The 13,051-nt window shown below is 42.8% G+C and overlaps 1 protein-coding gene across 1 annotated transcript; it reads right to left on the bottom strand.

Annotated features, from left to right (window-relative positions):
* Positions 1-1,213: 1,213 nt before the first annotated feature.
* On the bottom strand, positions 1,214-2,158 carry LOC138568738 (olfactory receptor 5AP2-like). Its single transcript, XM_069646521.1, has one exon. The coding sequence runs from the start codon at positions 2,156-2,158 to the stop codon at positions 1,214-1,216; it is 945 nt and encodes a 314-aa protein (XP_069502622.1).
* Positions 2,159-13,051: the final 10,893 nt, after the last annotated feature.

Below are 13,051 nucleotides of genomic sequence, written 5' to 3'. Positions count from 1 at the left end.
TGCTAATGCTCAGTATTTCGGAGTACTAAGCTCGGTTTCAAATAACCTGTAGCAGGTCCAAAGCCTATCCTTAGGGTGATATTTAAACTCAGAATTCATGATCATATCACTTCGGCCATACCAGGGGTCTGAAATCTATGGCTCTCCAGTTCTTTTGGAATGCAATTCCCATGTTATCTGTCTAGTTACTGTGCAAATTAGGGATGATGGTGGTTGTGATCTAAAACACCTGGAGAGCCAAAGGTTGCAGGCTTGTGGGCTAGACGATAGCTACAATGGTTCCCAGTACAAAGGAGAGTCCAGCAGTTTATGTTCCATGCTTAGCTCCTTAAGCAGTACATGTACAATCACGGCTTGCTCCTACGAGGTATCTACACTGTGTCTCTTTGTGACAGTTGTGCTCTAGCCAATGCTGGATCTGCTCAAACGTGCAGCCAAGTCAAAGAATAGTTATACACAAAACGACTCCAACTACAAAACAGGCCTGGCTTTGTGCATGTTTGATGCAATTCAACATAAATAGTCACTGAAATGCTGATAGTTACATATTTTATAAATACATAGATACCGAAGTAATGTACCACTGTGGGAATGGTTTGGTGATTTGTACTGAAGCAGAGTGTGACAAAGGCTTTCTGCATTAGACAGAGGCTCTTCAAATAGATCCTGAGATTCACAACAGCCAAAGGATGGTATTCACATTCAATGATGGTATTCATTTCAGTTGTTATGGGGTCACTGCACTTCAAGAGGGAGATAGCTTTGGGGTGAATCTCTAAATCTGGTTATCTCTAAGGAAAATTGACATCCATTTGTAACATGTCCATTGAAAAAGAACTTCAATTGACAGGCCTGGAAGCCCTACTGCATCTATATGGTGTGAAATATGTCTTTCCCTGGGTGTCATCCATAAAAGTAAGAGTGTTTGAAGGGAGTTTATAATAGGTTGATGTGCAGGTCATTCAACATTATAGTTATTAGGACATATGGATGGGCGGAAGTTAGAGATATGGAAAGAGTAAATGAAAGAAGAGGGAATTAGTCTTATATTGGTAAGCACCATTCATTTAATCACTGTTATGGATCTTCATTTAATTGTTGGCAATCTAACAGTGCATTTCCCCACCTTTGGAATGTGCCAATGTAAAGCGAGTTCCAATGATCTAACAAGATTATATTTACTCAATGTATATCTAGAGGCCCTTCTATCCAACTATCTTGTGTGCATGATCCATCGATTTAGGACCCTTCTGCTGGCCCTTGCTATGTCCTTGTTCCGTAGGCTGTAGATAAAAGGGTTGAGCATTGGAACAATGGCACTGTACACCACACTGACCACTCTATCATAATCCAAGGAATAACTCGATAGCGGTTTGAAATACATGAAGAGCAAGCTGCTGTAGTATAACGCCACTACGGTCAGGTGTGAAGAGCAGGTGGAGAATGCTTTCCACCTCCCCTCCACAGACCGGCTCTTTAAGATAGTGCGGACAACGGTAGTGTAAGATGCCACAAGGAACAGGAAGGGTACGAGAAGCATTGCCATTCCTTCTGTGCTCACGACCAACTGTTCGATGGAGGTGTCTGAGCAGGAGAGCTTCAGAAGCGGTGGAAAATCACAGAAGAAGTGGTGGATTTTGTTGGAACCACAGAAAGACAATTGTGATGACATCAATGTGTATAGCAGTGAGTGGAGGACGCTGATCACATAGGCAGCTGCTACGAGCATACCACAGGTTTTACTGCTCATCACCAGTGAGTAGTTCAAAGGGCTGTAAATTGCCACATAACGATCATAGCCCATGACAGCGAGGAGCAGACACTCTGCGTTTGCCATAACCCCAAAAAAGAAAAACTGAGTCAGACAGCCAACAAAGGAAATAGTCTGTCTTGTGGAGATGAGGTTTCTTAGAAACTGAGGAACAATTGCTGATATCAGGCAGATATCAACGAACGAGAAGTTGGCCAAGAAGAGATACATGGGGTTGTGAAGCTTGGGGTCAAGGGCTACCAGTAGCATTATGAACAAATCACCAGCCAGAGTTATCATGTAGAAAACCAGGAACAACAGGAAGAGGAATGTCTGAACCTTGGGGTTGTCTGACAGGCCCAGGAGAAGGAACTCTGTGGTTTGATTTCTCTGATATGAATTCTTCATTTGTGCCTATGGAGGAGAACAAAGCAAATACATATGAACATGCATCTATTTTTCTTAAAGTATTTAATGAAATACTGCATTTCTGAAACTGGTTTTGCTCTAGGAAAGCAAATGGCTGGGATGTATACACAATAAAAAGGCAATGGGCCAGATGTGTTAAAGTTATTAGCCGGTGCAATACCAAAACTGCGGAATATGTGTGGGTTTGCACCATCAAAGCACTCATAAATAATATAGCAAGAGCACACTGACATTAACAATTGACATGGCAATTTCCAAAGATCAAAACAAAGCAACATGCAAGGGACAGGGGGCATTTTCTGCCCAATATAAATTATGAACAAATGCATTAGTGCATGGCAAGCATAGCATGTACATTTAATCATCACCCTCTGTCAAATGGTAAAAATGGCTGAGGGGTACCAAATCCTCTTTGTGAGCAGAAGCGGCTGAGGTCATGGGGGCAGGTACTGGTCAATCACCAATGGCCACTTCACAGATCTTTGCTGTGGGAGCTTTGTCCATCTAAACGTCAGGGCTTGCAATACTGGCACATTGTGAATGCAGAAGCACGGAGGCGGGTCTAGCGTTTTTTTAGAAGGATCCGTGCATGAATAGTTAATAAGGCTGTCATTTTGCACCTGAAGGCCCACCCTTGTTTGCTTTGGCTGATTGTGGGTTGCAGCAAATACATCGGCGTTGTCAAATTCAAGTGCTGAGCGAAGGACTTTTATCAAGTGACACACAGAAAATTTGAGAAGTTAGATTTTATTTTTTCTTAACAAAATGATTTCCCTAGCAAATACGGTTTTACTGTGTTCCGTATTTATAAACTGGGGTTCGATGCATCTTCCTTCCCCATCAACAAGAACTTACAAAATGCAGACCCAGAACCACTAGCACAGTTTTTCTGCACTGCCTGTTTTCTAACGAGGCACATTTACCCTCATACCATCTACAGAACGATTTACAGCAATATCCCATCTTGAATCTAGAATATATTCAAATATGTATAAAATGTGAATCTTTGGAGAAGCATTGCTTTCCTATGTGAATATTCACTTAAATATGTTGGTCTCCTTGAAGTTAACCAACTGCAAGTTTAGTCATGTACACTATTAATCAGGAATTCCATATTTGCAAACGTATTCCATCAGTATATGGTTGGTGCATACGTCCTACTAGAGGGTGCACAATTAACTATTCAAGACACAATTCTATTTTCGGTATTTCTTTCTTTTATTGTTTAAAGAGTGAACCTTGCTCGAAGAGGAGTGAAGCGAAATGCTTGGTGTGGGCAGAAAGCATTTGGGCTGGCATCTTTTACAGTAGTGCCCTACTGTGAGTTGTTTGCCACCTGTGTGTCAGTCTGTGCATCCATATGGGATTAGTCTTGGTCCAAAAGATTTTGAAAAAGCCATGTTTTGAGTGATTTGTGAAATAGAAGGATTGTGTGGCCATTCCAAGCTGATACCAGGATGGGTGCGCACCAAGAAGTTTGTTTGCAGGTCCTCTCTTTGAGGATGAGTTCTAATTTATGGTGGTTGGTAGAGCTGCTGTGCAAGTAGTAGGTGTCACAAGATATGGGTATCTTACTAGCCAGTTACTCAGGTGTGCTACTCGTGACTGCTTTGTACGTGATACATGCAGTCTTGAACAGTATCCTGGCCTGGAGAGGAAGCCATGTTGTTTGCACTGGTTATGGGTGATTCCTTCACATTTCCATGTGGTGGACTGCTTTAAGGGGAGTAACAAGAGAGCCTGGGAATCTCATCCGAAGACCGTTTCCCCTGTAAATGTGCAAGACCAAAATTCCTGCAGTAGATTCTGTGGCAAGATGAAGGGTTTGATTCTGCAAAGGATAGAGATTTGGAGCAAGGCCATTTGCATCTTCTTGGCTATGTGTTTCTGTAAGGGCAGGCTGCTGTTGATGCTGAAGGGTTTTCCTAAATCTGAGAGTTTGGTTCAAATCCTTCTTGGCACATATCATTGTGCCATTGTTGGACAAGTTGTTGTTTATCAGGGGGATAAATAAGAACACATTTGGTTTTAGAGAGGTGAAGGTTATTTATTTATGTATTTATTTATATAGCGCTTAAAACCGTAGGCACCAAAGCGCTGTAACATACGAAAAAACACAAAGAAGAAGAGGAATCAAAGTATCATAACTTAATGAAAAGAGGCAAGGTTATCATTGTTTAAGGGGAACATTTACGAAAATAATTCAGTGAAAACAAAGGATTTCAGCGTTTTCCTGAAGGAAGAGAAGACAAATCAGATCTCATGCAGGTAGTTAGCTTGTTCCATAGTTTTGGGGCAAGAAATTGAAGGGATCTGCCCCTTGCATGGGTATGTTTGATGCGTTTACTGAGCACTAACTGCTGAGAGCTGGAACGTAAGACGCTAATGGGCTTCTGCTATTTAAGGTGTTCTTTAAGATGGTCAGGTGCTTTGCCATATATGCATATGTGTGACAGATATTTTGAATGTAAACTTCTGCACATTTGGTAGCCAGTGGAGTTTTCCTGTCAACAATGGACACTATTCTAGCATACGCGTTTTGTACCAATTGTAGTAGAGCTAATGGAGATACATGGGCGCCCACTAGTAGAGCATTCCCATAGTCTAGTTTGCTTCCCACCGTTGATCTGGCAATGATGGCGGCATTGGTATCCGTTATAAATGGCTGAATCTGTCGGAGCAGCCAGATATAATAATGGCAAGCACCGACAGTGGTAAAATATGTGCGTTCATGCTCATATCCTAGTTAATGTAAATACCCAAGGACTTTTTCATGATGGGGTGGAGTAGGAGCCCAGAATTCGTGATTCACAGGTATTTCCCAAATTTACTTGACATGATTGGAGTAGCCAACAGCATTACCTCTGTCGTCAGATAAAGAAAGAGACAGTTGTCATCAAACTGCCGACCATGCTGAATGTGTCATTAATCAGCCAGGTGTCACAAGACTTATTACAGACAGCGTGAACAGCAGTTGGACATTGTCTGTGTCATTTTTAAATGTGATATGATTTTCTAGCAATACGTCATGAAGTGGTTTGATGTACGCATTAAACAACACTGGAGACAAACATGCTCTGTGTGGAACTCCTTGCAAGATGGAGTGAGCTTTAGATGACGCTTGACCCAGCATATATCTTGGTTGATCTGCCTAACAGGAAAGAGTTAATCCAACTGAAGGACTGTTGACTCAAGTTGAAATCGTTAGCTAGGTGTGCCATAAGAATGTTATGATCCAAGAAATCGAAGGCGGCTGAGAGATTTAAAAACATCAACATCCCTACTTTGCCTTCATTAGGGATATCCAGAATATTAGATTAAATGTCCAACATGGATGTTTCTGTGCTGTGCATCGGGTGGAAGCCTGATTGGTATGTTCCAAGAAGATTGTGTGAGACAACTTGTGTGACACAACAAAGACGTTTGAGGTAGGCCGTCGACGTCCAGGACTGGATGATGGCTAGTTAATTGCAGAGATGACTGATATCTTGTGGGCCTTTTGCTCTCCTGTACAACTGAGCATCATCCATCTATTGCCAGATGGCTATAACGTGATGTTTGCGCAACGTGCCTAAGACACCATGTAAATGTTAAAAAGGATTGGTGAGAGGATGTAGCCCTTGGGGACTCTATTAGAAGACAACATGTTCATCTGACTTGCCTCGTTTCGGCCAGAGAAGAAGAAGGTAAACAAATTCAGAACAGTGCTAGAGAATCCCATTTTACCGGTGAGGTTTGAGAGAAGCATGCAGTGGCTGACAGTGTCAAATGCAACCAAGAGGCCAAGGAGGATGAGGACACACGATTCAGCATTAATCCAGGATTTGGAAGGCATCATTCACCAACTTGCAGAAACCAGCCTGCCAGTCGTTTAGCAGGTGTAGTTGATGGATTATAGCAAGCAGTTGTGTAGCAAATCATTTTTGCCTATAAACGGGAGGCTCATAATGGGCCGGTAGTTGGACAGTGTGTTTGAGCCTATGGCAATTTTTTTTCAAAAGAGGCCATATGAGAACAGTCCTGAGGGTGTCTGTGAATAACCCTTCAGTGAGAGAGGAATAAATGATATTGAGGAGTACATTCAGAGGTGGTCTAATTGTTTAATGATGGAGAATGGGATGATATTGTCAGAGTGGGAGATAGGTTTGAGGGAGGTGAGCATCTTTGGGAGGACTTGGGAAAGAGAGCGGAGATAACTCAGTCCAGAGGGGCAGTGTGCGTGCTGAAGTGCATCAGGTTCTAACACTGATAGGGAGAATTCTCCAGAATGGCTAATTTCCCTTACCTACTGAGTCCCTCAGCAGCTTTGCTGGATTTCTAGGATTGTTTTTTTTCACCTGGTAAGCGTGTGAGCCTTTTTTCCCACTGCTACATGTGTTTTGCTGTGTGTTTAACATTTTTGTGTTCATAGACTGTGGAGCCTCACCTACTCCACAGCCATCATCTTTTTACTGTGTGTCACACAGCACCTTTAGTGCAGTGCAGTGACACAGGGTTGTCTTTTTCAGACTTCCCACTTTAAACTCCATTTTCTGGGACTGACTACTGTCTCCGAGAACATTTAAAGTTGCCATTGACTTTATTAGTCTTTTTAAATTCACCAACCCAGTACAAACTATCTTACATAGAGTACTGGAAAGGGTTCATAGTTATCCCTTTTAGTCTGTCTCTCATGGAACATTATTTCATTCCCCTTTCTTTAAGATTTGGCGGGTGGCAGTGGTATCTACCATATTTTTCCTACCGCGGTCTATGTAAATAGCCTTTGTACTGTTTTAGGCTAAGTTAGTAGCCTCGAACTTAAACCCGCTGGATCCCATTTACTTTTATTCGGTTCCTGCTGTGTTTATTCACCATTTCTTTTTGTAAAGGTCTTTCTCGTGATTTACTCTGCGCGCCAAACCAGGTTTGGTTCCTTTGTCTGCTGTCCTTTGACAGGCCTCTGCACAGAAGCCCTCCTTAGGCACCTGAGAATCTGAGTAGACAAAATGTGAGGGAGGGGTTTTAGGACCCCTGCACAGGGTTCCCTTGGAAACCCAAGTCGCACTCTTGTTTGATTGGCTAGGTGACTGTCCTGCCAGGACAGCCACCCTGCTGTGTGATTGACAGCCAGGCTGTGTAAATGGGGGAAAACTGCATAAAAAGCAGGTCTCTGGGACTTGGAAGGCAGAGTCGCCACTGGATCGAGAGAATCGAAGAGAAGCTGAAAGAAGAGGACCACTACCACGACTGAACTTCCCAGTGAAGCCCTGCTGCTGGTCCGAATCTCCAAACTTTGACGACAGAGAAGATCTGCAAGGAATCTTCTTCCCTTGAGCTGGTGGGACCAACCAGTTCACCAAACACCAAGCAAGGCCTCCCTCCCCTGGTCGAATTTGCTGTGCACAGCTTCAGTGAACCGGATATCCAGGAGGACCGGACCCTGTTTGGGTTTTAAGGAGTGCACCTTTTATTCGTTGCTTTGCTCTGCTGCTGGTTTCTTCCCTGGGCAGTGCAGGACCCTCCAGTCCTCCTCCTTTGTGTCAGTCCGACAGTCGCTTCAGGAACTGTGAACCTGCAGGATCTGCCAGGAACTTCTGCCTCAGCTACTGCATCCTTCTTCTTCTAAAGGTACTGTTCAAACCCGGTTGTTCGTTCTGTCCGACCGCAGTGAAAGTGTTTTAAATCTTTCGCCAATCCGAAAGGCTTGTCCTTCTCTACTCTTTTAAGTAACCTTTCTTCCGACCAACTTCGTTTCGAACTCTTGGCAAAGATTTAACCACAAACTACTCTGAACTGTGTGATCCTCTGCGAAGACTTTGAACCATTAACATTGGGCCAGGCCTAGTAATTTGAATCCTCATTGTAGCAAGCCTTTTCTAGAATGCCCTGCCGACTTACTTGTTGGTGCGTCTTAATTTTGTATAACCTTGTCTTTTCGCTCCCTTTTTAAGTTGCTGGAGTGCCATTTTTCTCACACTTCATTTTGATCTTTAACTTGCCCAGAATTAATTGGGTGTGGTGTAGTATATTAAGAGTCTGCTGCTTTATTTAGTGAACTGTTTTACAAATGAATGTGTAAATAGATGTATATTCTTTTACTCAGAAACCTTGAGTCAGTGTTTGTTTGAACCATAGCAATTGCTGTCCTTTGTGTAACTTCTGATACTGCTCACTTTACTCTTGAGATAAGTCTGGCTCCTCAGCCATTGCTACCACTTTACTGTGTAGTACAGGCTTGTACCAAAGGTGAATTATTTTTTTATTTTTATTTATAAGTTGTTTTAATCAATAAAACTTGATTTTTCAACAAATCCAAATACAAAATACAAATTCACTCAGACAGAATATCCTTAAATATACAATTAATAACATATGATTGATAAAAGGAAAATAAAAAAGAAGGCTTAAAGAAAAAAAACACTATTCGATTACAACTCATTGTTCATAGTCTGTCTACCACTTTACTGTGTAGTACAGGCTTGTACCAAAGGTGAATTTGTACTTGCACTTGTAGTCCTAACTGTGTGAGGTGTTCCCAAAGGGTACTGCATATGATTCTGCCTAACAATTACCTGTCCGATTTTGTCAAATTTTTCAATGAAAGTGTTGTCGATTTTCTTAGATTTTTCCTGAGTTTCAGGCACCTTGGAATCAGTCGAGGATTTGGTAAAAGGCTTTACTATCTCAAATAGGTCTTTGCTCATATTAGAGGCAGCTGCAATGGTGGTGTAGTAATATGCAGCTTTATCCTCAGTGATTAGAATCCGGTGGTTGGTGCAGAGAGATATGAGGTTTGCGAGATCTCCCGGGTCATGGTTTTTGTGCCACAATTTCTACGAGGCTGTGACAAATTGGATTCTGCTCCACAAGAGTACAAGGATGAGGAGGGGTAAAATGGCCCACTCAGCCCTCACACTTATACAATCCAAAACACAATGCAATCATGAAGGTAAAACAGGGGTCATTGAGAGATATACCGCCTTTGCCTAATGTGGTAACGTGGGCCAAGAGAAGGCTATGATCTTAAGAGGGGTGTGCAAGTTAACCAGCAATAACCCAAATAACAAAGTATCACAGTCCAAAATAAGGGGAATTTACAATCAAGGTTGTAAAAAAATATAAACACACCATATGCACATAGAACAAACAGAGAATACTGTACAAGAAACAGCCCCAAAGGAAGAAGTGTGAAGATGTGACAGACACGAGAAAGTAGCACTCTGAGCATGGTTCCAGGGGTGGTAGGTAAAATACTAACCACATAAAAGGGTTATCTAGAGGAAAACAGGAGCGATCATGACCTGACCAGTCTCTAGGGTCCAAGTGGACCGAAGGAGCAGTTCGGAATCAACAGTACCTGGATTCAGTTATTGGTGTTCTAACGCAGTCAGACCTGGGGTTGAAGGATAGATGCAAACTGATCAGGCTCAGTTCAGGCACACAGGATCGCGAAGGCCCCAGCAGCAAGTGGGCATTGCATAGGGGCAAATGCGGGTTCTCTGTGAGGTAAAACGACAGCTCTTCAAGGATGGAGCTAGGGGTGGTGCCAGGAATGCTTGACAGTTGGCCAGGCCGAGTCAGGCTTTAGCTGCTGCGTGTGGTCGATGAGTGACATTACACAGTGGTTATGGGTGTGTCAATGTGCAATTAATAAGGTTGCCATTCAAGGGCTAGCAGGGCCAAACCATGGTTGCAACAGCCGGTCAAAGTCAGCGTGTGAAGCTCCAGTGATTCATTTCAAGTCCTGGCATTGAGCAGTCACATCGGGACTACCAGGTGACAAGTTTTGGCTGGGACGTGATGCAGTTTTGTTCTGGTCGGTGTTGCAAGCAATGTTCCAGTGCCAGTGACTTCCCTCTTGTTCCAAGGGCGGTGAACATGGAACTACTGGTTCGGTGCAGTGAACAGGGAGCTTCAGCGGGTTTGGTCCTCTGGTTGCTGCCCTTTCAGGGGGACTCAATGATAGGATGGTTAAGTTCAGGGTCTGTTCTCCTAGCTCAGGAGATTCCAGTGCAGAGTGTTAGGTTCTGATCCACAGCAGAGGTTACTGCCAATGTGACCTGGGACTGGTAGGGGACAGATCTTGCTTTTGTCTTGGATAATTCCTTCTTCAGCTCAGGCTGAGTGCCTTGGAGAGTACAACTCTCCCAAAGGAAGTCCGGTGAGATCTGCATAATGAATCTGCAGCCTTAAAGGATCTGAGAGGAACGGAGGTGATCAGAATAAAGCAAAGCTAGCCTGCCTTAGTAGTTCAAGTGGTTCATTAGAAGGGAGTGACTTTCCCTGTTGATGTTACACCCAAAGTGCGTTGCTCCGGAGTTATTGGAGGGCACAATAAAAAAGAGAGATACAGTGAGAATGAAAATGGTGGAAACCTTCTCCCATTGACCAAATGGACCACTGCCTAACATAACTACCACCGCCTTTCCTTCTTTCTGAGAACAAAAGCCTTTTGGAGATGCAGCACCCTGGTGTGAGGCTACTCCTTTTGAATGGGTGTGCTCTCTTGATCCCCAGGCACAGGACAGCTGCCTGCTTTGCGGCTGTCTTGGGTGGAGAGTGTTACCTGACCTCACAAAGATATCAAAGAGGAAGCCTGGCCCACCAGGTTCTCTTCCTGCCATTTGGTGGACTACATCCAGCTGACCTGAATACACATCATCTTCCACAGTGGAGCTGACTCACAGGTGCTTACACATGTGTGATATCAATTGGAATGCAACGGTTGTGATCATTAGTAGCACCATGCTCTATGCCTAACCACATGAAAAGATTTTATTTAGAGTTTACCCTGCCAAGAGCATGGGCGATGATCATCATAGTTTTGGGTATGGGGGAATATCTTAAATGCCACCTCTACACGGCAGGGAATTTGCTGTCTCTGAGGCTTGTCAAGTCGCACCTCATGACCTTTGAACCAGCTCAATTCCATGAGTAGAGCTGGTGCCTCAGATCAGGCTACTGAGGCGGCAGGGCATGGGTGCACTATGCTTCTGGCCTGGAGTCCACAGGAAAGGGGGAATCTGGTTGGCAGATTACCGTTTTTGAGACAGAATAACCCTCATCAGTCTATTTGCTAATACACATTTAAAAAGTCAGGGATTTGCACCCCTGCCAGATGCTAATTCCTCACAGAGTCTCTGATTGAGCATTTGTTGGAGGCGTGCTCAGGGGTGTACCAAGGGGTGGATGGTTTGGCCTTAACACAACTGGATTTTAGGGGGGAGTGATTATCCACCAGTTTCATAGTAGAGTTGTTGATAATTCTAGGAGAAAGCAAAAAATGAGTGGGCACCACTGGAACATTAAACTTCTTAACAGTCTTAATGTTAATATGCAAAGTCTCTGATAAACAACTATCCTTAGAAATGTAGTTCAGTGTACAGGAGCCGGCTGTAAAAGGTTAGGAGACACCCAAACCAAAAAATAACAGTGGAGGCAAGAGACTACGTAAAATACCCAGTCATACAGCCGCTCTCTGGAGTCCCAATCCGGGTTTAAATTAAGTGCAAATTTTATGAACCTTCAATAAGAACCTTGAAGATTATTAAGTAACAAAACTCAAAAAAATCCAGTTGTTTTTCCAACGATGATTTTATCAGTCAAATCAAAGTTCATTTTTTAAAAATAAAGAGTAGACACTAGTAATATTTAGTGAGGAAGAGTTTGCCACAAATCACTTCATCAACAGACTTTGGTTATGCCAATGCATTTCGGAATGGAAATTCCTTCATCAGGGCAAGTCTATACAATGTGGACACAACATGTACATACAAATGATTGAACTAAATAATGCAAATAATGTCATGAGTAATATCCATATACCATCAAACACATAAATGCAAGAAATGTATGTAGAAACATAACAAAGGGCGTCATGTGAATTAACGTTTGAAAATGGAACACATACCCAGTAGTCATGTATGTAGTAGCAGAAGGCAGGCCGGGGAAAAAATAATAAATGAAAGAAATGAAAGAAAACCAATCAGTAAGAAAGTTGAGTATTGGTTCATAATGGCCATAAGCAGGCAGAGTGGAATGTTACCTGAATTAGGTAAATGTATTGCAGTCAAACCAACTTAGCGCTGAAAGCGTCAAAAACGACCCGCTACACCGTGATCTGTGAGCAGTATCTGTAAACGTGGAAGCATATCATTTAGAAATCTACGTGAGCATTGTTGAACGCATCGTCTATGGTAGAGCGTTATATTCGCGCTTACCGTTGTAATGCACGGAACAGAGCTGTTCTCTCTTTGTCTGCCTAAAGCAGACTATCCTCGCCGCATCGGAGCGTTGCCGGGCAACCCTCACTTATACGACACGTGATCGCGGCTCCTCTACAGAGGGCGCAAGTTACGTGTCGAGGCCGCAATCAAGCCAATAGGCTTGAATCAGGTCGAAAAAATTATTTTAGGGTTATCCTGGGCTCTTATTTAGAATATTAATCCAATAAAAATTAAAGATCAGAAAATCATGAAAAGTGAAAAAATACTGGAAATGAAAATCCAGTGTTCTGTGAAATGGTAAATGATATAGGGGGCAAAGCAGGGTTCTAAAAAGGAAGGGATGTATTGTTAAAACTCTAGAAAATATCTAACATTATATGTCCAAAACCTGTATATATTGGTGCTGCCAGTGGTGTTGTCATGCCAGACGGCACCTTGGGTCCTGGATGGAGATCCAGGATATGCAGCATGCAAGCCAAACACATAGAAATTACTGCAAAATCCCATATATACGTGGAACTTTAGAATACTAAATCAGTTACAAGTTAACATCAACAGTATCATGTAAGTCATGGTGCCACTTACACCTAAATGTGAATCCAAACAGGTTCATTCAAACAGAAAAAGTAACATACAATAAGAGAAAACATACAATTAGAGAAAA

This window comes from Ambystoma mexicanum, chromosome 2q (assembly GCF_040938575.1).
Source record: "Ambystoma mexicanum isolate Mex_15411 chromosome 2q, UKY_AmexF1_1, whole genome shotgun sequence".
Lineage (NCBI taxonomy): Eukaryota > Metazoa > Chordata > Amphibia > Caudata > Ambystomatidae > Ambystoma > Ambystoma mexicanum.
The sequence above is the reverse complement of the archived record's forward strand: the minus strand, read 5'-3'. Positions and strand labels throughout refer to the sequence as shown.

What these genes read in the sequence shown, in the direction of transcription:
- LOC138568738 (XM_069646521.1), bottom strand. Translation starts at nt 2,158, where the DNA reads ATGAAGAATTCATATCAGAGAAATCAAACCACAGAGTTCCTTCTCCTG.